At 39.7% G+C, this 27,789-nt stretch overlaps 3 protein-coding genes across 3 annotated transcripts; 1 reads left to right on the top strand and 2 right to left on the bottom strand.

The window, feature by feature from the left end:
* The first annotated feature begins 35 nt into the window (after positions 1–35).
* TRAPPC3L (trafficking protein particle complex subunit 3L) lies at positions 36–20,105 on the top strand. Its single transcript, XM_009562237.2, has 5 exons — positions 36–226; positions 3,056–3,153; positions 6,056–6,155; positions 17,944–18,129; positions 19,197–20,105. The coding sequence occupies exons 1-5, from the start codon at positions 185–187 to the stop codon at positions 19,314–19,316; spliced, it is 546 nt and encodes a 181-aa protein (XP_009560532.2). The 5' UTR covers positions 36–184; the 3' UTR covers positions 19,317–20,105.
* CALHM5 (calcium homeostasis modulator family member 5) lies at positions 12,927–17,330 on the bottom strand. Its single transcript, XM_009562236.2, has 2 exons — positions 16,677–17,330; positions 12,927–14,032 (listed from the first exon to the last, which is right to left on the bottom strand). Exons 1-2 carry the CDS (start codon positions 17,214–17,216, stop codon positions 13,643–13,645), a joined length of 930 nt encoding a protein of 309 aa, XP_009560531.2. The 5' UTR covers positions 17,217–17,330; the 3' UTR covers positions 12,927–13,642.
* A 3,906-nt stretch (positions 20,106–24,011) lies between the features above and the next one.
* Positions 24,012–27,544, bottom strand: CALHM6 (calcium homeostasis modulator family member 6). The gene is made up of 2 exons (XM_009562235.2): positions 26,400–27,544; positions 24,012–24,598 (listed from the first exon to the last, which is right to left on the bottom strand). Exons 1-2 carry the CDS (start codon positions 26,931–26,933, stop codon positions 24,182–24,184), a joined length of 951 nt encoding a protein of 316 aa, XP_009560530.2. The 5' UTR covers positions 26,934–27,544; the 3' UTR covers positions 24,012–24,181.
* Between the last annotated feature and the right edge of the window lie 245 nt (positions 27,545–27,789).

Here is a 27,789-nt window from a genome sequence, read left to right as displayed (position 1 = left end):
AGGAGGAGCATCAGCAGCATTACAGATTGCAGGAAACAAATCTCATACAAAAGGCAGAAGAGCGAAAAGGAGAAAATCTTAGGGAAGGGAAAAAGGAAATACAAAGATAGAGAGAAAACAGTGCTGCTTGAGGAAGAGAAGACATACGCTGACAATCAAGTGCATCAGGTGTCACACAAGCAACATGTCTCGACCACCAGGAAGAAAACAGGAGAACCACAAAATAGTAAGACATTTTTGGATTGTGTGATTAAAATTGTACATGTAGTAAGAATAAGCTATTACTGTATTGATGTGTTTTATACAGTCATATTTCTGAATAACCTGGAAGTACTGAAAAGATGGGGATGAGTCTGCCAGTATGAGAAGAGAGGCTCTGGCAGCATTTATGGCTACAGTGGGACCCTCTTATGAGCTGCCAACAAGCTGCCACCCATTAAGCAGTGACATAAAAAAGCCTTCCCATAGGGCTTGGAGTCTGTTTGAGTCTCAGCAGTAATACTGGGATTTGCTCTAGGAGCCTTCATATCTCTCCAGCTACCTTGCTTATGACATGAAATGATTTTCAGACAGTCCTGCCCTCAATGTGAATTCTTGAAGCCAAAACTCTTGTTATTGAGAAAAGAAGATGCACTGGCCACATTTCTACTTCACAAACAGTTGCAGGAAGAGACGGTTCATTTGGGGCTGCAGTATACCTGGTACCCATTGTGTGCCTCCTACACAGCAGACTATGTCTTCATTTGGGGATTCTGTTCCATGAGCAGAGGTCTTTCTTCATCCTTCTAATGTTTCATTTCTTCCATGTACAGGGAATGCACCATCACAGGATCTCAACATCTGACTTTAAGGCCAAAATCTGTTTCTTGTAGAAACAATGGTAAAACTGTAACCGTTGTCTTTGACTATTGATCACATTGCACAGAATTCTATCATGTAGAACTTATGTAGACCATAATTTATTTATTTTTCTGCACTCCATGTTAATTTTCTCCTAAATCAGCAGGAGTTGCTGTGAATATACTGCATGCGAGATTTTCCCAAGAGATTTTCCCAAGAGATTTTCCCAAGACCTTGAACTGCACGGTCACAAAACCCAGTATTTTGTGCCATTAAAGATACCAGTTATATTCCTTCTTGTTCTCTGACAGTGGTGTATCTAAATATGACAAATTCATATAGCAAGTTTAGGAGTATTTTACTGTAAGTCCAAAAAAACCAAAGTGCCATAGTATGGAAATAAAGCCATAGTTGTTTAATAAAACCAATAATAACAGTGCGTCTTGAAGAGAATATCTTTGCATCTAAAAGTATAATTAGGACATATGTATATATTATATACATATGCATACAATATTTATACATATGTACAATAAACTGAAGAGAGAGGAAGTTGCTAGTAAGGAAAAGAGCACACAGACAACTATAGGAGACTGATAACAAAATCAAAGTGACAGTCTTGCTCATTGGGCACTTAACTGCATTTTTTTACTATATCCCTACTGCTGAGATTCTGAACAGGCCTAGGAAAGACATCGCACAAAGTTTGAAATGGAGATCTTTTCAGAAGCAGAGATCTAAGTGCTTAGAGAGATTTATGGTCAAAGACAGAAATGATGGGTAAGTTTATGTGCCTCTGTGGTTAGGTAGTCATTAAATGAAATACAGAGAAAAAGAGATCTCTGTTCTTTGGTTCGTTGGTTCAATTCTACACAAATCTTTCTTTAGGAACTTAGAGCATTAGTGCTGTCTGGATGATTCATGGTGATTTTTTTCTAGGAGTTGGGGCAGTGGAGAAGTTCTAGAAAACATTAGGGCAACATCTGCCAATTTCTGAAAAGTGGATGGAGATCTTCACTAAAAAAAAACCAAAAAAACCAAAACAAACCACAAGACTGCACTGTAATAGGATTAAAGTTAATATACAGAAAGAAGTCTTTCCACCAAACTGTTCTTTTCCTTGTGTGATTTTTTTTATTTTTTCATTGGTATTCACTGTTATTTTTCCACAGGCTATAAACAGAAATCTTCTCTAGTCTGCACACACGCCACAGGACTGCAGTGCTTCCTTTAATTATTTTCTGTCTGAGAAGTTCAGTAAGAGACAACCTAGACTCTCCCCTAAAGGCCAGCTGCTACTCACCCTAAACAGAGTCAATTCTGCAGTGCCATGGAGGCGATCAAGCAGGGCAGGGAGAGGAGAAAACTTTGCTTCTGGCTGGTGCACCACTGAAGATCCCAGACTAGTACTCATGACAGAACCTGTGCAGAGATGTTCCTTGATCTCTTCAGTTGCTCTCATGCTTCTTGGGCAGGTGGTGGTAATCCTCGCCCATCCCTTTCATCTTGCTCATGCAGAGGTGCCATACCAACCACATTTTCTGTATTAACATACAGAAATAACGTCATAGTGAGATTGTCCAGGCATTGCTAGCATTACTAGTGATTCAAGTGACTTGTGAAGTCTGATAAAGAAGGGGAAATGTCAATGATACGGATTCTTTTCTGCTTTGCTTGTTATTCTTTAGACTTGTGCTGCCTTATAGTGTTTTTTTCATTATTCTGGTCTAATTTTCATGTATCTACTCTTTTTGGGGGGAGGGATGGAAAGCAGCTGTTGATCTAAATCAGACCAACCTTATCTTTGTGAAGGAACTGGAGTTGCAGTGTATACACTGTTGTTCCTATTATAAAAGGACTAATAGATCATTGCTTCAATTATTCTTCGTAACTAAACAGTTGTCATTAATCTTAAGTGGCATTTGACAGCATTTATCATTCCAGCATACATATGTGCTGTTATAGGAAACAAGAATGTAACTGATGTAAGCTGTATCCCAAGAAATGGTATTTCTGACAATCAAAATCCCTACACCGGGACTCAAGTGATGGTCAAGCCAGATTATCACACTTGGACTGTGGATTTCAGTGGAAAAAAGTTTCTTGATTAATGTAAATGTTATTTTTGCTTGCTTTTAATACAGTAGCAGATCAAAAATGTGAAAAAAGTTTGATTCTAGTTTGCTTCACATTTCATTTCCACCTTTTCTTGCAGAGCAGAGATCTTTTTGTACTCACGTATGGGGCTTTAGTAGCCCAGCTATGCAAGGACTATGAAAAAGATGAAGATGTCAACACCTGCTTAGACAGAATGTAAGTACTGCTTTAGTTGTTCAACTTCATTGATAATGCTATTTTTCCACCTCTATAGTAGCTTGCAGCTTTATGTCTGTTATCTTATGAATTTCAGCATTCTGTCTAGAATTACAGAGAGCGTGGGGATAAGGTTCAATATTCTGACAGCAGAAATAACACTGATTTGTGAATGAAAATCAACAATCAAATTATCAACTTTTGAATTCTCAGAAGAAAAGTGTCAGGGTTGTTTCAATAGCTACATTTGTTCCTTTTTGGTCCAGTGTTCACCTAATTAATAATATAAACTTCTAAGTTTCCTCTCCTGTTTCCATGTATTAATTTTCAACTTTGATGTTAACTCTTCTATTTCTTCATACTCATGTTATTTCAAACCATACAAGCTTTTTGTTTCTCATGGATGCTTTCTAGTCAACATGCACTTCTGTGGCTTTCCCATGGCCCCCCTTCGTCTAGCTACACCGTGGCTGTGTGACTAGGACATCTAAGAAGCAGTCAAAATTCCAGGTTGTAGGGATTTGGCTTAGGTGACTAAGGCAATAGGCAGACTCCTTTTGTAATCAGTGACCTTCTGTGAGGGTCTAATTCAGGTGTCTGACTTGGGTGCTCTGAATTGTCCACTGCGGGGCAGCTCTCTTCTCTCCTGCCCAGGTTAGGGGCATATGGGCTTCTCACCTTTAAAAGGCCATGCAGCAATGAGTGAAATAGCACAAATGGTCAATGAGGAACTGATTTTCACATGGACAACCTCTTTGGAAGATGAAGCTTCTATGTTCGTAGGATCCTATCATCCTGACTGAGATTCTCAAGCATTGTCACAATAAAAATAATAACATCACAGAAAATCAGCAAGAAACAATTCTTGAGCTGGCTAACAAGAAGATATACTATGGTCTTCAGCAGGAGAGTATGGCTTGTGTTTTCAGGCAAAACAGGCTTGCAAAAAGGGATCTGCAACAACAACAGTGGACAGAAAACTTGACCACATTTCTATTGATCTGAAATCTTGCAAACAAACTATAGTCCAATAGCTGTCAATGTAACTGGATTAAAATATCATTGACTGGAAAAAAGAAAAATAATTTATTCACAAAATAAGGAGGGACAACATCTCTCAGATATTTATTTGATATTGATCCCTCATTATACTCTGATGAAAATTGTACATTTAAAAATATACAGGTTTCTTTCTGATGGTGTAGTAGAAATTACGTTTTGGAAGAAGTGGAGATTTATTTTTCTCTTTGTGTTTTTATTATTATAGCTTTTTTGATAAAATCTTTGTAGTTTTCTCTTGATAAAGGGAAAGACTTTATAAAATAATGATATGTTTCATGAAAGCAGTACAGCTCTCTTTACTTCTAGAAGATGAAAACAGCCCAGTTTCAGGAAGAAACCTTATAGATTAGCAGACCTCTGACAGTTCAGAACAGTATTCTTAGGTCTCTCTCTATATCTCTGTATGTATATAATCCACAGTAGGATGGGTGTTTTTCACTGTACAGTTGCCAAATAGCTGCTTGTCAATTTATTATTCATTTGTCTTTGAAATTTTAAGGCATAAAAGTTGGAAAGGATCTAAGCAGTCATGTACATCATGAGTAAACAGCTTGCTAAATGCTGGTGACATATTTACCAACACTATTGATATTGGTACTTAGTCAATAAATAAATATTTAATTGTTTTCTGATGCATGACATACTGCGATTTTGAACTTCATTCTGCCAAACCCACTTTTTGTTCTTGTCATCACTTTAGACATCAGATTACTTTTTGGCTTCCTGTCAAACACATGGTATAAAATCAGTAAGAAAGTCCACTGAGTTCAGGCTGCTTTACTCAGAGTGAAGGGCCTCTGATAGAGAGCCAACATTCACCTAAATGGAAAGGAGAAATTCCCTAAAAACATTTCTGACTTGAGTTCACACTCTTTTATAACATTTGTGTCAATCTCTTTCCCTTTTTCAAACTGCTTGTAGGCATAGCTGTTTTGCACACTATGTAGTTACTGACCTTTGTTAATATATGAGAGCTAGAAATAAATATTTGGTGTTCAAAAAAATCTTTTAATGTCCATCCTTTTTAATTTCATTTCATTTCTCTGAAACTGTAGAGTTTTAAATACAAAGTGCAGGTGGTGGTGTTCTGAGAGTGTATATTAACTAGCAAATTTTGGATTCTTTCTGCAACTGGCGGATGAAGAGGGAGGAGATGTTAGAAAAAAGACAAAGAGGGAATTGTAGATGAAGAATGAAAAATGAGGTGAAGAGATACGAGGGTAAAGTGAAAGAGTTCAGATGCGAATCTATTTCCTATGGGCTTTCCTAACACCTGAACACTATAATGAAGATGACCAGGATTTGCTGAACTCCATACCAGCTCAGAGGTGAATGTTGTGACCTGAAGAGGCAATTGCTTTGTTCTCCTTTCAGAGACAGTTTGAGGTGAACTCTGGGGATCACAGAAGAATGGAGGAAAACCCTGTGTTATTGATAATATAACACAGGATTTTCTCCATTCCTGTTTCAGTGACAAAGCAGTATTAATCAGCTGTATTAGTTGTATAGTATATTATACTCACATATCTAACATCTTATATTTATTTATATATGTAATTATAAATATATGTATAGACAACATATATTCATATCATCCTTGCCAGGACATCATACTTAAAGGAGTATGATTCCTTACATGACCACATGCAAAGCAATCCCACTTTGCCTCAAAGTGTATTGGGAAGAAGAATCTAGATCAGCAAAATCTGTTGTCCTCAAAGCCGTTAATTTAAGAAGATACAGCTGGTTTGCTGAGAAAGCACAAGAGACAGATTAGGGAGGTGGTAGCTGGAAAGAAGTTCCCCATTTTGAAAGTTAACTTCCTTTGTTTTCTCCTTAGGGGATATGGCATTGGCGTAAGGCTGATCGATGATTTTTTGGCTCGTTCAGCTGTGAAAAAGTGCCGCAGTTATTCTGAAACTGCAGACATGATTGCACAGGTAAATAACCTCCACCTCTGTCAGCTTGGTCCAGAACAGTTATCTACATTTTCTGCTATATCTTGATTGTCTTATCAAAAAAACTGATCTCCACAATCACACCCATGCCTCCACTGGATGAAATACGGCCTTTTCCTTATCTACAGTGTCATATGAACTAGTAGCTTGCAGAGTTTGGCCCTGAGAGGAGACATCACTTTCTATCTGTGTAGCATAGTACTACATCCGGCTGACTCACATGGCTTTTACTTCTATGTCTGAGTTGAGGATAGAGAACAAAAAATGGGATACTTCCTGTGAAAGGCAGCCGACCTCTGACCTAAACTGACCTTGAAGTTGGTTGCTAAGCTGAAATTAGAATTCTTCTATTCCTAGTAGGCTATGAGGTGTTTTGCCATTAGAAGAATTATAAAGTTTCTTTTTGTTTGCTGCAGCTCACGCTAATTTCTTCTACTCTCACCAGAAGAGGTAGCAAACAACAAAAAAATTACCCAGTTTTAACAAACTTCAAATCATATATACCCCCATTTTTCTTCTTTTTCTATGAACATAAGCCTTAAGCATCTCATACAGATCTTAAACCTTGATACTCTCACTCTGAGTATCTGCTGTCTGAATCTCCTCAGCATCTTTGTTATTATCTTAGATTTTTTTTAACCTTAAAATGGTGATATCAGGAATGACCTGCGGGATCTTCTGCAAAAGGAAGATGTGGTAGCAGAGAAGAGCTGTAAGAAAGGAAAATGAAGGGAGCATTATCCTCACTGCCCACAAATCTAATAATAAAATAAAAAAGAGAAAGTCAGAGTTGGTACTTTCACCTTCTTTGATGGAATTTTCCATTTTATTTAGTAGTCTTTCACACTACTGTCAGACAAGAAAGATCTGGGAGGAAATTTAGTGGCACTACACGGGTTTCTAAAGATGTATTTTTGCCCCCATGAGCAAGTCAGATTTCCTGGGGAAGCTCAAAGAGAAATTTATAGGACATTCAGCCCCTTTAGACTGCTGAGTCACTGTTAAGGAGGTGGTGATTCAAGGATATTGAGTTAGCTCAGATTAATACTTGCTCAGGTCATGGTGAATGATCCCTTTTATCCTTTTTTATCCTTATGATTTCCAGCCATAAGGTATTGCTAGTGAAGATATGCCTGGCCTTTCCCAGTGGTAAAAATTAACCACACTTCATAACAAAGAATTCTTTACTAAGTAGTCATTTATTTCAAGAGAAGAGACCAGGGCATCAGTTAATTGAACTAAGATAAATTTCCATTGGCTCATTTTAGGAGGCAAATATGCCTCGCATACTTCTTGATTGCTTGAGAGTTACCAGCAACATCAGCTAAATGTGAGCACTACATTTAACTGCTGACAGCAGAACTGGGAAACAGCAGACTTTCTATACAGCGAACTAAGGCACCAGTACATGCTGGTTACACAGGAGTATCTGAGTTCCAACTGTACATGGATATTACCAGGTGATGTGTGATCCTGTTCACATTAACCACATGTGAAATACCTGTGTTCCATCTGACTGAAATGGAGGGACAGAAGTTATTCCAAATGCTTGTCATAGAGGAACTGATGGCTGTCTCAGAAATAGTGAAAGGACATCTTAGCATTTGCTGTTGCTGATAGGATTGTGAGGTGCACGTACACACAACAAACATCTACACCACGATCTGCTGGAGTTTAAAGCAGAAGCAGGTTACATTACTAAAAGGCAACCAGACCCCCTTAGCTCATAAAAGTGTGGAAACTAAATTTCTTCCTGAAGTAAACTGTATTTCGGAGTCTAAAATCAGGGGGATGTATAACAAAGCTCCTCCTTTGGAGGAGTTGAGCCGAGGTAGAGGATCCACTGGGATAGTAAGGGCAGCCAAATGAAAACCATGAGACAAGCAGAATTTCAATTACTGTATTAAAATACACTGTCTCCTTAAAAGAATTATACCAGGTTGCAAAATCATATTTTCTTACACTTTTTTATGTTCTTCTTCAGGGGGAATTTGTACTTCATTATCTCTGGCATTTTCATGTATATGTCAGATAACTGGTTTTCTGGGTTTTGTTCCTCATGGTTCCGTTATTACTTTAGAGCGCACAGTCTCTTGAAAAGACTATTTTTAGCAAACCAGAAGAGGAGTTCTGTAGTAGGAGTATAAACTTTCTGAGGCAAAAAGCATCATGGAAAGCATTTTCACGTTTCTTTGTCAAAACATTTTTTAAATAGTCTTCAAGGACATTTGTCTGAAACACATATCAACAAAACATGTAAAATAACCCATCAAGTAACTGCAAATATGCTCTTAAGGTTGCAGGTTCAGAATTATACAGCAGATTACATGATCTCTAACTCTTCGGCAGCAGTGTTCTCAGCCAGGAGAAAGTCCTTAAATACTTAACTGCAATAACTCTTCTAAGGCAGGAATCTGTTTGAGAATGAGTGCGTAGAATAAAATCAGTTAAAAATTAAAGTAATTAGGGCTGTTAAGCAGTTCAAGTAGTTAGAGACAAATGTTCTGTAAACATAGCTGCTATCCTGCAGTCCTTTGGAAAGCAAAGGAGAAGTCTGCATGATCAGGCTGTGGGCATTGCCTGTGGAAATGGAAAGAGATGAAGAAAAATAAAAAACAAAATGAGGCGTACAAAGCTAGCTGGCCATATTAGGAAATAAGTAGCAGAGGAAAGGTGCACTAAGGCAGTGATTGGGGGCTTAAATCTTCAACCATTGGTTCAGACTGCAAAGCCTGGGATTTACTGCTAGTTTATACTGAACTGGAGAAGGGCCAACAAGTTTTGATGTTGTGCCAAAGTAAGAGCTTCTACACTGAGTTCCCATGGTGCTCACTGACTTTGTGTGTTGGTGCTGTGACTTTGTGTGCTTACAGTTGGGATTGAATAAAAAGAGAAAACAGGCCATGTAAAAGTTGGTTTTCTGCTCACTGGCACATTGGGATAAGAAAATGGAAGTCAGTTGAGGAATGGTATTAAGAACAAATCTCAGCTGAAGAAGTAATGACCTGGATTTAGAATTTGTTTCTGAGTATAACCGAGGGTGACTTTTGAAATGAGCGTGGTCAATTTGCTCTATAATCCTCCAAGATCAATTTTTTACTTCAATTCCTCCTCATGAGTTTTGACATCATTGATATAATCCAAAGGCATGCAAAAAATAAGCAGTTTCTGGTTTTAGATCTAATCTCAGAATAATGTTTTCTTCTATAGAACAATATCACCATGCCCCAGGAAGTGTGTGGTACAGCGGGGAGCAGCTGAGCGGGGGCCTTCTGGTCCACAGAAAGCTGGTGCTGGCTCACAGGCCCCATAGCTGTGGTAACACAGTGCTGCACCTAAGGCTACATCCATTGCTGAAAAGCAGTGGCTGTAGAGATGGTCTTTATGGTGGAAGCTCAGTACCTCATGAAGACAGCAAACCTATGTCTCTGCAGCTGCTTGTACAGAGGCTCTTGGGGACCATCAGGGCTGGGGTCACCCAACCCTGTTACCTGCAAGGCTAGGGCTGTAGGACAAGAGATGTGATTCCCCTTCCTGTGGGAGGTCCTGCCACACAAGGTCCCTCCTATATATTGGCATATGGCCACTTTGAAAGTCTGAGAGAAGCTAGAAGAGTTTACCAAGCTAGTAAATGTTGCTTTTCAAACTTCAACCGAGATCAGGAACTGCATACAGCAGGTTGTGGTGCTAAGTGGTTGTCGATAAAACTGAGAAATTAAGTGCTGCACTCTAAAGAGTAAAGAAAAGTTTGTGAGTACATGGAATCCGTAACAGATGGTAAGATCTTTAAAGCATCTTACTCTTGCCAAACACTGACTGTGGAAAAGTACTGAGAATGAAAATTATGATAGCAATAATGTTATTTTGTCTTCCTTTCCCCTTCTAAGCAGATTCATTCTGATCCTTCGTTAATCTTGTTATGTCATCTGAAATTACAGTTTCAGCAGTTTTAATAGTCTGTATTATCACTTACTTTGCAAGATTGCTCATGCATACAATGTTTTGTAGTGAAAAGTCCCAGGTACTATATAAAGGGACTGATAAGTTAGTGGCCTCCTAAATATTGTGCTAATTCTAGACTATATTTGAGCACTATCAAAATGTTAAGGAATTTTATTTTTGCTGCTTGAGCAAGACAGGATACCGGTTTGAAAAAAAGCAGTGGCACATTTTTAATTCTGACTGCATAAATTTCTTGTTTGACATTAAACGATATATAATCCCATGGAGTTGCAAGGAACATTTTCAGAAGAGAGAAATTGCTTTATATGAATGTGAGTTTGATGGTGAGCCTATATGCATGTCTCAATAAATATTCTTTTTTCTTCCATTTCATATAGACAGAAATGAGACAGATTTATGGCTTCGGCTTTCAAAACTGCTAATTAATTTTACTTCTCTGTCTTGGGCTCACAAAGAAAGATTGAAAAGACCTTTGTTTCACCCTCTGAGAACTTGTGTAAGGTAGTTTTAAAGGAATTTCTGTCCAGTCATAGCCCAGTTTAAAAAAATTCTCATATCTATTCATTGAATTGCTAACCTATGTACTTAAATTATTTTTTTCTGCTGAGGCTTTACCATTTTCACATTATAGATTTGTAATTTTGCCTTAATTTGATGCTCCACTGCAAACCAGCTACTGCTTTTGCATAGTTTCCGTGCAAGGTCTCTTTCACACAGGAAATTTTAACAATAGAATTTGGATGGATTTATCATACCATAATGCAAAGTAGAGCTGAAACTAAATTGAAAGCATATGAGGGCCCAGCATAGTGAGGTAGTTTTTGTTCTTATAATAAAGACTTGAAGTTTGATGGAGCAGCAGACGTGTAGTGGAAGAAGTGTTAACAGAATCTGAATGAGAAAATTGGGTTCTCACAGAGAAGAAATAGTAAACTGAAGGACAAAGCACAGAGAACTGAGCAGAAATTTCCTGTTTGTTTGTGCACTCATATTCTGATGGACATTGGAGTTAATGCCATATACTGTTTTGGTGTTTTTTAGTTTGTTTTGGATAGTGCTGACAATAGTCTTTGACTTTTTCTGAGCTGCCATGTTAACTGCTGAGCTTTAATTCAGGGACAATGTTGATACAAACCAGCTTTTGTGATAGCTGCTTAAAGGGCTGGTTTATGTTTGCCAAACCCAGATTCCTATGGAAAATATAGAGTCAAACTGGGTTCAGAGGCTGCTCTTGGTAGTAGAGATACTGTCAATACGAGTTATCTGTGAACATGAAGCAGGGTTGAGAAAGATGAGAGGAGCATGCACCTTGGTTTTGCCCCTCCATGGTAAAGGATAAAGACAGGCTGGGAAACACTCTTGTTTCAGGTGGTTTTGGCTACTCAGGTGCAAAACTAGGAGCCTTCTCCTGAGGAGAAAGAGCATGCCAAAAGTCCAAAGTGGTATCTCTCTGTCATCCCACCTTTCTCTCTGCCTACTCTGCTTTTGCCTCCATGTCCCAGCTCTTACATCATAGCAGAGACCTCATCCTCACATCAACTTATTTCCCATATTTCTTGATCAGCTCATTAACCTACTCAGTGTCCTCCACTTTGCGTCTCTTCTTTTGGTTTTCTGTGATACCACTGAGGAAACAGGCGGAAAGATAGCTTTGGGAAGGGAAGTTTAGTATAGGCAGTGCAGACATCCTGTTAGGTGGTGTCTCCCCTCCCGTTTCTGTGTCAGTAGGAGGTGAGGTGGGGCTGGCCAGTAGGTGTTGGGGCATCTCTCTCTACGAAGAAGAAAAGCAGACAAAGGGGAAGGGACATGTACACAGAAACAGATAATTGCTGTAATACCAGGAGGGGAGCTTGGGGAGAAAAGTCAGTATGCACCACACATGATGTCAGACGTGCCTGCTGCCGTGACATTTATTTTGGCAGCATTTCGTCTGTGCTTTCAGCTGCAGAAGGTACATTTCGGCATATAGTGTGTTCTAAGTCTGATGCAAAGTGGATCGGCTGGGATACAAAACTTTAAAACATTTGCTCAAAGACCACAAGTTCTTCAAAACACACAGAAAATTCGAAGCAGAGGGTGGAATTGCCTCTTGGAATTTATTTTAAAGAGGAGTAATGGTCTGTAAGTGCAGATAGATGCTTTTTTCTGCTGAAGAATTGCAGTGAGTATGAGAACAGCTGGGCAGAGTACCCTGGTTTGTTGATAAGAGCCTGAATCAAGCAAAGCAAAAATATGATTCTTTGCAGGCTCAGGGAAACAGGCAGTAAAATGCTGCATAAAAGCCTGCCCAGCCACCCCAGGGAAAGAAACTTGGCAGAAACATTATTTTCCTTTTATACAGTGTTCACAAAGACTCTGGACACACTGTGTCAGAGCCACATGGTGAATTCCAAGTGGGTGAGGTAAAGCATAGATCTCTGGAGTGAAACACATTTGTCAGAATCCCTGGTTCTATAGTCGCCTCACCTGCATTGCCTGCCGGTCCCTCTTGCTCCAGACACTAATTTTCCTGATACTCAGAAAAATGAAAATAGGCTTTCTGAAAAAATATGTTCTTGTCTTAAAATGTGGAATTTTCTTCCAGGCCCTCTGTCATATGCTGGCTGCAGGCCCAGTATGAACAATATCACATAGCTTTACAGGCTGCACCTGGTACCGGAAACCCACTCAAAACAGGAGCTTTATACACATATAAAGAAAAATTTTAGGTGGGAGAGGATAATACCAAGTACTCTATGGAGGCAAAATATCAGTAATGGATTTTCATTATTGTAACAAAGCCCTAACAACAACTGATTTGTTTCAAATCATGTTATTTTTTATCAAAAACGCAAAAATACCAAACCATTTGGTAATGCTACCCTACAATTTGGCTGTAAGGTTTGTCTAAAAAATTACCTGACACCTCACCCTCAATAGTGGTCACTGCCACACATCCCATGCAGATGTCTCAGGGACTAGAAGACCAGGGCTGATTACTGTGACCATCTATGGTGTTCTAGGTGCAACAGGAGTCCAAAGATGCTGAGGTGCCTTGGGTGACCACTGATGCTTCCAAACAAACCTGCACCTGCAAATGATCTGGGAATGATCTGGAAGCAAAACCTTAAAACCACACACAATGTGTATTATTATATTCACACCTTTTAAATGATGTTACTTTATGATAGCCTTTTGATTTACATAGGACAAGAATACTGTGGTAGCTTTTACTTAGGATATTGTTAAAATCTTCTTGTAGAAGTCATTATTGATTTCTTTTTGCTGTCAAGTCTTGATCTGGAGGCAGCAACCATAGTAAAGCATGAACCCTAGGTGCCTTGAAGGACAGCAGCCTTTTCACTCATTGTAGGGAAATAATTTCATTCCATCCTTTTGGAGCAAGTTTATAACTGGAAGGGAATGTGATAAGTAAGAAAGAGGCTGTTGTGAAAAAATATAGAGATGAAACAAGCTAAAAGTATGCTATAATAGCAAAATATTAAAAAGCTGGAAATGTATTTGATCTATGGTACTTCTCTTCTGTCTACAAAGTCCAGCGTTGTCTCTCTTTCCTCCTTGATTTCTTTTTGGCCCTCTTCAACTAGCTTGTGAATTGTGCTATAATGCTGTTTGCTGCTGCTGAAGGAGTAGAGCTGGGAAGCATCTTCCCATGCCTGGAAAGCTGGCAGGGGAATCGCTTCTGGTTCCTTGTTCTCAAAAAAGCACTTCAGGTTTCGCTCACTCAGCTTGGTAGCATACAGCTGGAAAATCTGCTCCATTTGCTCCTTTTCCTTCTCCGTGTACACCCTCCAGAACATCAGCTGGAGGTGGCTGACTTTTGACTGGCAGCTAGCACAGCAAGTGGTTAGCAGGGAGAGAAGAGCTGTAGTAACTATCACACACCAGCCTAAAATCTGGAAAAACAAAAGAAATGAGTTTCAGGTTAAACAGGCCCAAGTAAAAATGCTACTTAGACCAAGAGTGTCTGACAGAACAACTACACTTTGTATGGAGGGTCTGCTCTTCTCTTGGGACCCTGCTGTGGGCATTTCACCCCTGTTTGCATTTGGTGCCTGGCATTATTGTTAGTGGGTGTTCCTATGGGGACCAAAGGGAAGAAGACGATGTCAGGATTGAGGCTTCTCAATAGCGCTCGTTTTGAGGTCTCTTTCTCAGGAAGGCAAAAGCTGATTGATTTTTACAGTGGAAGGTAAAATTCTCAAGAGAAGTTGGCTTATCCTAGTGGCTGCCTTCCACCCCATCTCATTCTATAACAAAGGGAACTCGGAAAACAACAGCTGAAGAGACATGCCCAGAGCAATGGCAATGGCGGGTTCAGGGGCAGATGAACTCAAGTCAGGTCTCAACTACATGACTGTGTGTGAAGAAAAATCTAAGAGAGGTCTAAATGATCAATCAAAGATGTTATGGCTAAATAGTGCCATATAGAAAACAAAGCCGGAGTGGTGTCTGGGTAATTTAGAGAGGATATTGATGAGAGTTTATTGAAAAACTACAACAATACATGTGATATATGGTGACATATGGTGCATTGGAATTGCTCACTGAATTCTGTTACACAAAGGGAAAAGTGCATAAGGAGAATAAAATATCACGATCACTAGATGTTAAATGGTTTTCTGTCTCCTGAAAGTGTTAAATAAAATTACCCTGGAAAAATTAGGATTAAGACACAATTCGGAATTGTGATGAACTTCAAAAAGAAAAAGGGTAAGTAACTTTTTTTCCCAGATCAATCAAGCTTTTAAACTGTGACCATTTATAAACATGTAAACAAATTGAACTGTTTTAACATTAATTAACTAAGAATTAGACAAAAGATAGTCTTAAATTTAAAAGACTTTCCTCAAATTATTTTACTGGGAGGTTGATTGAAATCTAAGCTATTCTTGTGAACCTTTTTTCACTTTGATGAATCAGCTGTTTGTGGTGGAAAATAACTTTTATGCCAAAACTGGCTTACATTTACCTTTTTGCCCAGTCCTGTGGGAATGCTGGAAGGAGAGGGCATGAGAAAGAAGGAATAGTGTGTGCATTGGCAGGTCTGTGTTGGCACTGTAATAGAGCCCAGTCCATCTGCACACTGATTAGAAATAGTTGCTGTATATTCAGAAAACTTTCGGTTTGCTGAAATATGCTTTTCCAGCATCATTCAATATTTTTTTGTAGTAACTTCAGAGTTTGACAAAATTCTGTTAGGAACATAATACAGAAAAGAGCTACTTCCAGGACGAGAGCAAGAGCAGAAGGTAGAATAATGTGCCTGAATTTGTTATTGTGGGATGTGCTGTTTTAAGGAAAGCAGAAATGTAAACACAATATTTTCATGCCTAGCACCACTGGCCCTGCCAGTGTTTTTATCCACTTACTCCACTGCGACCTGTAGTCTGCAAAAAAAGCCAACTTGTTTTCAAACAGTGGAACAGAAGCTTGACAAACGTTTATTCTCAAGGACAGTATGGAAGAATAGTTTTGCTTTCCTTTGTTTTTCTAGTCACTTTGTACTGACTGATGATTTCTATGGGTATTTGAGAAACTTCTCTTTTTAGCAGCTTTTCATTTTCTCGCAGCTTGGACAATGAACCCGCATATTCTCGTATTATTTCCTATACATACAGCTTAGAGTTTTAAGCACTAATTGTTATTTTTTTCTAAAACTTTCAAGTAAATTGCTTTGTCTGCAGTGCAGGACTTGTCTGCATTCCATGACTATTTGCATGAGGACTTGAAAATAAACTTGGCTCTTGGGGAGGAAATGGTTCCACATGGATACAATTGTCTGACAAAAACTTGCTGGCTCCACAAAGTGTTTTTCCTTCCTGCCAACAGTAATATTTTCATCATCTTCTGTAGCCTTTTTTTCCTTTTTTTTTTCCTTCTTGTTTTGATTTTTTTTTTTTGTCTTTGAATTTATTTATGTTACAAGGCAGTGAGCAGAACTGTATCACATGAATATAGTAAAATGTAATACAATCTCAGCTTTACATGTTTGGGTTGTTTTATTTTATTGTTTCCTCCTTCCTCCAAGCAAGACAAAATCATGCTCTCATCTGGCATCATGAACATGAGGAATTCAAACAGAAACATATTATATAAGCAGTCACAAATCTTTCACAATCTTATTTCCCAGTATTTTTCTACTGTTAGTGTCCTAAGATTTCATGACAGTATTATGATGGTATAAAACAGGAGAGTGTAGTATAGATTTTTAAGAGGACAGACCCCTTTAATAGGGTAACATCTGTTTATTCAGCCTCTTAAACAATCCAGTAACTTTTTCTCTTTAGAGCCACCTTCATTCAGGAGGAAAGGTTTTAGTTATCCAGTCTTATTGATCTCGCCATCAGTGGGACCCCCAGGAAATATGGCTTGGATCAAACTGAGCTAAAATGGGTTGTATTTTGTAAGGCTACTTCATGACAAAAATTTGTTTATATGAAACTAACGGTTTTATCTTAGCATCTGACATCAGGATCTTCCACAAATAAATCACAGTGGCAGTACAAACCGCATAATGCTCTTTATTTGTTTTCTTACCTGGGACTGTGCTTGAAGAGTTCGTTTCAGTTCGTCACTCTCTGAAAGGGGCATGGAGCTTTTGTCACAGGCTACCTTGTGTAGCTCTTCAAAGCACTTTTCAGATTTGCTGTAGCAAACTGCATGTAAGTAGGCAGGATTTTTCAAGCCACTCATGGCACATTCGTAAAAAGTCCCGTTGAGCAAAGCCACGGAAAGCCACATCACTGGGGCTACCAGAGCATTCAGAGTAATTTGTCCAAAGACGTAAAAGAAGTGGCAGGTATTCCCTCTGGGGAATATTTTTCTGGGATTCACCCAGCAGCCTGTAAATAGTTTCCAGGTCTTGCTGTTCACAAAATATCCAATAATTAGCAAAACAAAAGCTGGGGAGAAGAGAAACGCCAAACCGTATCTGAAGTTTTCATTGCTGCAGGGGCATCTGAAAGCAACAAAAGAAAACACACGTTCACCTCCCATTGTCAGCAGCGCCATAAAACTGTAACCTATAGCAGTTTTCTGGTTCATAAAGAACTTCAGGATTCTTTGGAAAGCATCCATGTTTGATACTCACTAAAGAGGTAAAAATCAAGACAGTTGTAGCAGTCTGTATTGGTGTAGCAGGGGAGAGCGCTCCAGAGGAAGAGCAGCCTGCTGCTGTCCTGCCTGCCTGTGTGCACGCTGTCTAGATAATGCCGTGATGTCACTGTCTGGACAAACACAAGGGGCCCTTCCACTAGCAGAGCAGATGTTTCACATTTACAGTAACATTCATCAGTAGCAGAAGGAAAGCAGACAATACTCTGTATAGTTAAATAAGTTTTCAGTCTCAGCAGTATTATTCTTGGTGGGTTCTTTTTTTGTGACTGCAGATGGAGGTCTGAGTAAGAGCACACTCTCGCCAGTTGCAGGAGTCCTTGAGCTGTGATTATCAAAGTTGTGGGTAATGTACTGAAGGATTTAATACAGGTGGTCCCAGGGCAGTGTGACACAACTGAAAGCAGACAAGTTATAACACTAAAAGCATTTTGTATGGGATTGTAAATGCAGGAACATCAAAGACAGAATAAGCAGCCTTTTGTTGTACTTCCCTGGAGTATAATGTAGCATCACGCAGCTCTGGCTTTGCACCTCTGGCTCAAGCTGATCACAGAAGAGACAAATGCAGCCCGTCTGTCTCTTCCCTCTGTTTTCCTGAGGTAAAGCTGATCTACAGGGTGCTGCATCCTGAAGTCTCTCCTCTGGTTTACACGCAATGGATTAATGCAGCAGTTTCATCCTTTCATAGGTTGCTTTTAAGATGTACCTTGGGGTCACGCCTAGCGTGAGCTGCAATAGCTCAGCAGGAAATGAATTCTCCTTAATCCTGGACAAAAATCCACTGGTGGACTTTGTGGAGGAGCTGCCAGCAGAACGAGCTTCACTTTGCTACTGTAACCTCCTCTGTGGGGTGATTCGAGGTGCCCTGGAAATGGTAAGGAAGTGCACTTTTGTTTTCTCCGTTCTTCGTTAATATGCAGAGGCACAGGAAAGAAAACCCACTTGCTCAGGTAAATAAATGAAGGAAATTCAGTAGTGTTTAATCTCTCAGATGAAATGTCTGTATCTAAATAAAAGGCTCATCCTGCATCCCGAGGTAGAGAAGCACACAGGTTGTCTCACCTCCTCACTGTTCTGGCTTGGCTCTTCAATGGCTGACTCGGATGCAAAAGCCAGGCAGGCCCAGGGAGCCAGCTAACATGTAGTGCAGGGAGCCAGGGAAGCATCTGGATGATTCTGCTGTTCCTTGATCATGTCCCGCTTTCCTACATAGGCATAGCCAGTAATAGTCATTGCTTATTCTTTTGAAATGCATGAAGATGAATAATGTACTCAGGTTACTGCAGGGCCTGCTGGAAGGGACAACAAATTGTGAATGCTTATAATGTTGAAACCAAAGCATCAGAAGTATATCGGATGGCATTCCAAATTTTGTTGTTAAGTTTAAGACTCTTACAAGAGAATACACAAAGAACATCATTTGAAAGTCACTGAGTTATAGAGCTTCTGTGGCATTTTCTGGAAGATTGTTTCTGCGCTGCTTTATGTTTCTGTCAATATCTAAGTCATCATATATCTTATGTTTCAAGAAAACAAAAATCTGTTCAAGTATTATGTATGTACATCAGCCTTAGAATTATAGTACCTGATATAAGAGTAATTAACAAATGTATTATATTGTAAGTATTACTATGCGGCTGGGAAATTTTGTGATCACAGAATCATCAAACACACAATTTAGGTTCTCAGAAGAAAGCACTGGAATGAAGGGTCATGTGTTATACAAATTCCAGTGTATATGAACTTCCTTTTTATCAGCTTAGTTGGGAAGGATGTTTTAAGACAATCTAGAAACCGGTTTCTTATGAAACCTGAGAAAGGGGGTCCCCTTGTGGTAAGAGAGAGAGAAAAAGCTCATTAAACTGAAGGGGTATAGGAGAGAGAAAAATCTCATTATACTGGCATTTCTTTGCTTAACTGATCAGACCTGATTCTTTCTAGGTTCACTTAGCAGCAGAAGTTACCTTCCTCCAGGACAGGCTGAAGGGCGATGCTGTGACAGAAATAGGAATTACGTTTTTAAGGAAGGCTGAAGACCGAAAACACAAAAGAAATAAATGAAAGAAATACGGGGAGAAACCCTTGCTGTGGAATATTTTGTGAAGTTTCTGAAGAAAGCACACAGGGTAAAAATAGCTTCCCTGAGCCACCTGCACCAGTCGTACATTTGAAAGGTGAAAATAGCCAGGCAGCAAACCAGAGGGGCAGAGCAGCAGGAGAGCAATGTTCATCATCATGACAGAGATATCAACATAAAAGAGCAAAGTGGGCTGCCCTTCCTTCTTGCATAATCATGCTTTTGGGCTCAATGGAAGTTTTATTTTGGTATTTAGCGCATTCTGGATGCAAAATATTCACACATACACCAGCTGTTTTCAGCTATATGTGACCAACTTTTACCATTTTTTTTTTTTTTTTTTTTGCCAGTAATATTTCAAAGGACGGTTGCTAGGAGTGTTTTATTTCCCTGGCTGTTTGGTTATGAATAATGAATTTGTTTATAGTGACTGCTGTACACAGCATCTTGCTGTCTGATGCCTGTTTTGATGTGTCAATGGTTTGCCATACATTATCCTCCACACCTCCTGCTCTCTTTGAAACCAGAGAGGGATGCTGCTTCACTCATGGCAGGACTAAGTTCTGCATGGCTCTTTCAAACACCAAAATACAGTTTTGCTGGCATGCCTGTTCAACCCCATGCACAACAATGCTTGTGTTTCTTCAAGTTATAGGCCTTTTCGTGTCAGTCTTCTCTTCAAGAACATGGATCTTATGACCAAACTGAACAAAGCATGGTGTAGTTAACATATAGTCACTGTGGATCTGTACTTCACCTAAGGAAATCTGAATAAAAATCCAGAGATTGCCGCACAACCAATTTGTGATTGTTGTGTCTGGTCTTACCTGGCCTTCGTCACTGGCCACTGAATATCTGCCACTTGGCAGCAAACTTCTGTTACCACAAAATGACTTTGAAGTAGAGAAATAGCAGCTTTGCAGAGACCTGAGTTACGGGAAAGGTTTAACATTGTCCCGTGTAATGCAAGATATTTGGGTAAGGGTTAAATGAAGCCGCAGGTGCCCTGTCCTAGCACAGTGCCCTACCCACAAAGCCAGCTCACCAAAGTACCTGTTTTAAATCACAATATAAACCCTCACTTCAGGGAAACCCCGAGTTATACCTGATTTTGTTGCTGTGATTTGTGCCCTCATCTCCCATTTTTCCTTCGGTCTGGTTACCTCTTAATCCTACTAAGTGAGGGGCACCTCTTCCCTTGAGGACAGTAGGGTTCACTCCCACCATAGCTGTACAATCTTAGTGATAATCTGTCTCTTTTTGTTTGTCTTGATAGTGTTGTACAGTGGTAGCATAGTGCAATGGAGCTTTAAGGGAACAATTTTGTACAGGACAAAACCCAAGCTATTCATTACCCAGCATTTGGGTCAGCCCAACATGTGGTTACCCACTCTGAATAACAAGTTACAATCAGTAACAGGTTCCCCCCTCCTCCCCTGCTCCCCCGCCTTCTATTTAAAATCATGGCTGAAAGGTCATGTGGCATTTGCCTGATTTCACTGCCTGTGTAGGACCTTTCGGTGGGGCTTTTGCTGGTTAAGCCCACCTGGCTGAGATGGACGTGCAGCCAACCAAAAAAAGTTTCTTTATAAGGCTGTGTCCACTCTTCCTTCTTTCCAGCAACATCCTACCAACCAAATATTCTCCTGTTTTTATTACCTTGAAAGCAAAAAGCCTGTACTGTCCTTGTCTTCTAAGCTTTGATTTTCTTACTTAAAACTCTGGTGTGTTAGTTTTGCGCTCATTTGTGTGTGCATGCACGCACTGTGGTCACATTTTCTGTCGAGGTCTGCACCAGATAAAAAGCGTCAGAGTCAGCATATTGCAGTGACACACGAGCTAACTCTTGTGTATTCAGGGACTATTAGAGTTTCTGCCTGCAGGCATTAGCTAACAAAGTCAGGGCTAGATATTACAACGTTTTTGCAAGCAAGGACCATTAGCACCATCCTGGGGACTCTGCAGTTTTGCCACACTGCCTTTGATGTGGCCAGGACTTCTTCCGCTTCCTTCAATGCCAAATATCTTCAGTGATGGTCCACTAAGAATTTCAAAGCTGTTTCTTATGGTTTCAGTATTTCAGAATAAACAGCCTGAGGAAATGTTTACTTCTACTTGGACATGGTAAGTCCAGGCAGCATAGATTGAAGATGAAGCCAAGAGGTGACATGAGGCTGGCAGACAGTTTGGGTGCTAGTTTGTACTCGTGTCATACTGCATCTGCATCTCATTCTGCAGCAACTACTCCTCTTGGCTCAGCTCTGTACTGGGCAGACATACTCAATACAAACATGTTTTACTGTTACAGCTTTTTGTGTTTTCTTCTTACAATGGATCACCTCATCCATTGTATTCTAAAGATGGAATAAGTGTTAGCTAGAAAACTAATAGTAAACAATGGAAAAAAAGTAGTGACCCACACTATTTTACCATTAGTTGCTGACATTAGCTATTCTGTGCGCATACATGTTTTTGCTTGTCTTGCTTGGTAGCATGTTCACAGAAGTGTTCCTCAGTGTTTTGTTTTAGTGTAGACCCTTCTTCTGAAGATGGCTAATGGAGCATTTACAAGTGTGCTGAAGCTTTGCTTTGAAATGACTTTCATTACAAATGTAATTACATACAGAGGATATAAGTGTTATGTAAAAGTGAGATAAAAATAAAAATTCAAGCATGATTGCATACAAAATATCTGTTTCTATCCCTATACATAGATATATTTTTTTTTCCTTCCCCCAAAAGTCATTTTATCTGTGGAAAAATAGACTGCCATCATTGCCAACAAACCTGAAGGTATGTATTGCAGTCCTGTTTGAAGACTTTGCTCATTGATTTTAATTAGAAGTGCCAACTCTGTGTCTCCCCTGGAAAGCCAAGGCAGCTTTGTTATTAAGACCTTGGTAGCTGAGACCATGAGTGTGAAGTGGCAAAAGCCTGCACAGATAGAGCTGTGAGGATTAACATGATTTCTGAGGGTGTTTTCACTCCAGCCTCTCATCAGGAAATGAAATAAGGCATGGCTTGTTCCTGGAGGCTTTCAGTCTATTCTGGATTATTTTATTATATCACTGAGGTAAAGCTTGGTCTCTCCATGCCAAGGAACATTTTGGCATTGATTGTAGTGGGGCCAGGACATTGTTTCCTTCTCATTTACAACATTCCAGAGTAGATTTATCTTTCTCTATGCGTCAACGGACAAATGAACTCTTCAATATGAGAGGTAAAAGGGAACATTTTTAGCTAAATCGTGCTTCCTTTGGAGGAAAGGAACAAATTGGACACTTGTTACTCAATTATCATCAGGTATCTTGGAAGGAAAAGAGCACTGAGCAAGTTAGTGACTCCTTGACAAAATAAATATTTTTAAAAATTCTTTTCTACATGCAGAATCAAATCTTATTTTCCCTTTATGTTTTCTTTTTTTTCCATCTAGAATAAGAATGAAGCTTCCAAGCAAGTTATATTCAGCTAGTTAAAATAGTCTCTTCTCTTCCTTCCTCCTTGTAAAATGGCTGTTAACAAACAACATCATGGAATTCCGGTGTGTTTGTCTGAATAGCTTCCAAGTTACAGTTTACTGTCTAGAAAGAGAAGATTTTGGGGAGGAGTGGAAGGACAGCCAGACTAAGCAATCTGATTCATCTCTCCAAAATGCTCTCTAAAAAATCTTTTCAGAGAGAAGCTGAATTTTATTATCCTTCACTTGAAACTAATATCTTTGTTTCTTATAATTAGATGCTCTTTGATAAGAATGTTATTATTTGCTAATATGGACTGTGGATTCACAGTGTCCTTAAGTATAGAGCAGTGCTATACATGTTTTTAATATAAGCCTCACCTTTTCTACCGTGTAATTCTAACCCCTCAAGTCATGGTAGTTCGCACTTAGACTCCATTCTGGATCAAGTTAAATAGTGTATTTGGCAGGGACACCCAGATGTAGCTTAGCTGCTGATGCCAGGACCAAAACCCTGTATGTAATATTAGATGTTTTTATGAACCCATAATAATTAGGGGTTTTTTTAGGAAAAAAACATAGAAAAAAAGTTGAGTAGAAACAGGAATTTTAGTGTTGGTAGGTTTTCCTTGCAGGATTCTGATACCTATTTTTTTTCCCCATTAAAGAGCTTTGCAATCACAGGAAATGAGCAGTAGAGCTAATTAATAAGGCATGCTGCAAAAGGTGATCATGGTCGGGCAATGGTAAAGAAAGTTCACCACCAGGGAAGCTTCTGTTTTCACTGTCTTTACCTAATGCTGCTGAGCACATAGTGGTAAATGACAGGAATCTTTTTGCTCATCCATTCAAGCTGATAACCAGCTAGAGTCACTCCCATGGACTCCTTTGTTATGCACAGGTAACTCCAAAATGCTAATTGCTTCCTGGATTTTAAAAGATACGGTCCTTGCTCTAAGCTCCACTGAAATTTTTATTGTCAGGTGAGAGCGAATAAACTAAACTGAATTTCTGAACAAAACTTCCATTCCTTGTTGTCTCTGATACTGACAGGGCTAAAGGTTTGGTATTGTCACTACAGCTGCCAAATGCTGTGAAGGTACTTCGGTAATAATTGGATATAGTACATGATGACATCTTTGTGGATGCTTATCATTTTACATGTGAATTTTCTCAACGAACAATGACATATGAACACTCCCAGTGTGACAGGTATATTTATTTCAATGTACTTAAGCAAAAGTAGTAAAGTGTATTTAAAAACAAATCTGTCGAGGGTAACAACTATCAGCTTTTACATACAGTTTGTGTATTTCAATAAGAGTACAGAATAAGATTCTTCTTATGTCAATAGAGTTAAAAGATTTCCAGCACTGCAAAGGATTTGTTTAATTAAAACCCTGATTCACTTGGGCTTGCTTCATCCACAAATTCTAAAACAGTGGGATTCTGACCTCCTTGCCCAAATCTGATGCTTTTGCCTCTGTTTGTGTTAACATACTTGTGTATCATGCTGTAATACTGCTCTTTTGAATTGAACGTGTACAAGAAAGAAATCTTCTGCCAGTCTTCATTGCTGGGAGTCTGAAACAGTACTGGATCAGTGCCTTCAAAAAAGGAATTCATATTTATTTCTGCCAGCCTGGTTGCATGCTCTTTAGCCTTGATCTCAAATTGCTCTTGTTCCTTTTTTGAGTAGATTTTCCAGAACTTGAGCTGAAGATAGCTAACTGGGGAGCCACAGCGGCTGATACACATTGCAATCAGTGCCACAGTCATGATGCTGGCTATCAGGAGCCATCCTATCACCTTGGAAAAGAGATAGATGGGTTAACAGTGGTTTTGCACAGTCACATGTAGGAGCACTGAGTTTAACCTTGAAGCAGATATGAAAACCATAAGTTGAGACACCCTGAAGTACCTGTAGCAGTCTGCTTGCTGTGGAAAGAAAGCATTCCATGCACACAGTTCAGCCAACCTTACAGAGCTTCTGCACCCCTGAGCTGATCTTGTTGGATTGAGCTTGAATACCAAAACCAGAAAGACAGAGTGAAGTTCTTTCTTCAGTTATATCCAGGCAAGATACTGGCCAGCAGTTTCTGCAGTTGTGGTCAAATTTACAGTACAGAGGGTGCAGAATCACCCTGTCCACCTTGGTGCTGCAAATCAGACCTCCTGCTGACTGTGCTTTGTCTGCTCTTGGAAAGTACCGCTGGTTGCCACAGCACACAGGAAGGTGTGTCCTATATGTTTTGTAGGCAGGACGCGTATTTGACTATTCAATATGGCAATTCATTCTTATTTTATACATGATTTTAACATCCTTAGATAAATCTCAGAGGCCCCATCTAAAGTGGGTGTCCTAATAGATGCTGGTCCCTCCCGTACCCAGTGGAAATTAGCTGGAAGCTCCAGTCAGAGATCTCACAGCCTCCCCTTTCACCTCAGGCTGACTTTTTTCCAAGTGAAAAATATTCAGTGCTAAGAAAAATGAGTTTATGTTCTTTTCGTTCTTAATTTTGTTGAAAGTAGATCAGAAAGTAAAAATAATGGCCAGTAATAAAAAAGTTCTCATGCTTTTTCTGGTTTTGTTTGACTGGTTTGTTTCTTTTAGTTTCCACTGCATTATCAGTAACAGTCAGTGTTCCGTGGCTTTGCTCCTTTCTTACCCTACCTGAATTCAATGGTACAGAGTTTGCCCCTTGTCAGCCTTTCTTCTTGGAGGAGCAGCATGCTAAATATTTAACAAATGTGAACACCTTTTTGTTTTAACAAGCATTTGTACTAAACAGGAACTTATAAAAATCCAAGTAATTATAATCTTTTATAAACCTAACTCCCATTAACCAGCCTTAAGGTTTTCCTGAGAAAAAGTGATAAAATCTGATTTTTCTATTGGAGTTAAGACAGTGACCGAACAAACCAAGAAATGAAACTGGAGTGCTGCCAAAATCTGGGGGCTTCATTTCACTGCAAACAAAACAATCCACCCACAAGTGCTATTTTTTTAAATCATGTTTTGCCTTCTGCACAAGAACACTTTAACAAGACAGATACATATTTTAACTATTTTTCTAGAATACAAGTGTGAAATTATAACTAGGTTCAAGCTTTGAAATCTGTAGTCAAACAAGCTGTCCTTACTTGTTTCACTTGCTAGTCCTCTGTTGCAAGAAGACATCGGCTTCCTCTCTATTCATGACCTCAGCTTCCCCTCGGCTAATGTATCCTTGCAAAAGTTTAAGTCATTTAGAGGGGGGAAAGCGAAAAAGGAGAAGAACTCACACCATGCCTAAGTTAAATGAGAAGAAAACTTGCTGTGGAGAATCCTGATCTCTAGGCTGGTTCCTTGCCGAGCTCTGAAAGAGGTTTTGTAAAGAGCAGTGCCAAACAATTGCCATGCAGACACGCAGACCCAGAAAATAGCACAAATATACTCTCACTACCTTCCTGTTAGTGTTTTTTTGCTAATGAATTTTTGCTAATCATGCACTTTTGGTAATTATATAACTTAAGAGAGAAGGACCATTTATAGTCCCCCCTGGGCACCACTATACATTGATCAACCAGAATTGAAGCCCATCGGGTGAAGAAAAGAACAAAGCTTTACCTGGGACTGTGCCTGAAGGCTGAGATATTCAGCTGTTATATTCTTTGATAACTTCTCATCACAGGGTATTTTGACCAGCAACTTGTGGCACTCTTGTCCTTTACCTTTACAGACAAAGTCCTTTATCAGGCTGCTCCCACTGGCTGCACACTCATAGAAGTTTGCTCTCAGCAGCGCCACGGCGATCCAGGTGAAGGGGGCCACCAAGGCTCTGGCTGTCACCACTGCCAGCACAAGGCAGTAGCGGATGCAGGTTCCCCAGGGGCTGCAGCTGCAGCGGTTCTCTGGAGGGCAGCTGCCCGTCAGCAGGCGCCATGTCCTGGCATTCACCATGTAGCCAAGCAGAAAGAGGATGAAGGCAGGCACTAGGAGGAAGGTGGAACCATACAACATGTTCCCAGAATTGCAGGGACACTTGAACACCACAGAAGAGAAAATCTGCTCACTGGCAGCCGTCAGAAGGGACACGATACTGTAGCCCAGAACGGTCTGGTGGCGAATGCAGAAATCCATTGCCCTGCGTAACTGATCCATTTTCTTCTTCCCCTTACTTTGGAGAGAGTGAAATCTCAGTCAGAAAAGAAGAGGAGAAAGACAAGAGTTCTGAAGGTCTCACGTCTTGGAGAAGCTCACAGAGCTTTCACTTTCTGTTGATGGTGATGGTGCAGTGAGGCATAGAAGCAGCTCTCCTGCATGGTGTCAAGGTCAAGTAGAATCCACAATGGAAACCCACTCCAGTAAGCAACATCAAACCAAGAAAGGTCCGTCTTTGTTTCTATAAAAATAGTTTGGGTTTGGCCACACATTGTAACGATCAATGGCTTAAACCTCTTAATCTTTTAAGTGAAGCTTTTCGTGGAACAACAGACTCATAGTGGAAATAAAATTTGAGAAAGCCACCCAGAACTGTGTATATTTTTTTTATCCTTTCTTATTATTAGCCAATACAGTATGGCTTGTTCTCTTATGGGAGAAAATTCAACTATAATCATGTTCATTTTTCAAGCTTATCAATTAATTTTTTTAAACAGTTAGAACAAATGAACTATTGTGCGCATAAATGACCCAGCAAATGGTTTCCACTGAAGGTCCAGCTGCTGGAGTGCCATTTGCTGGGAATCAGACTTTGGACTCTCTCTTCTGTAGCAGGTAGTGGCAGCCTGCAGTAGAAAAAAAAAAAAAATCTCACCCCTAAACAAGCAGAAACTCAGCAGATGACATGAAGTGGAAAAATTACTGAAGAGGCTTGCATTAAGAAGAAAAATATCTGGAAGACATTCCTAAGCTTGGAAGACTGCTCTGCCTATCAAACATTTGCTCCCAGATTCCATAGGTTTTATTTACACCCTGAGGTATCTTGACCAGGTACTTAGCTAAGATTTGCCTTGTG

This window comes from Cuculus canorus, chromosome 3, assembly GCF_017976375.1.
Source record: "Cuculus canorus isolate bCucCan1 chromosome 3, bCucCan1.pri, whole genome shotgun sequence".
Classification (NCBI taxonomy): domain Eukaryota; kingdom Metazoa; phylum Chordata; class Aves; order Cuculiformes; family Cuculidae; genus Cuculus; species Cuculus canorus.
Note: the sequence above shows the minus strand (reverse complement) of the source record. Positions and strands in the feature narration are given on the sequence as shown.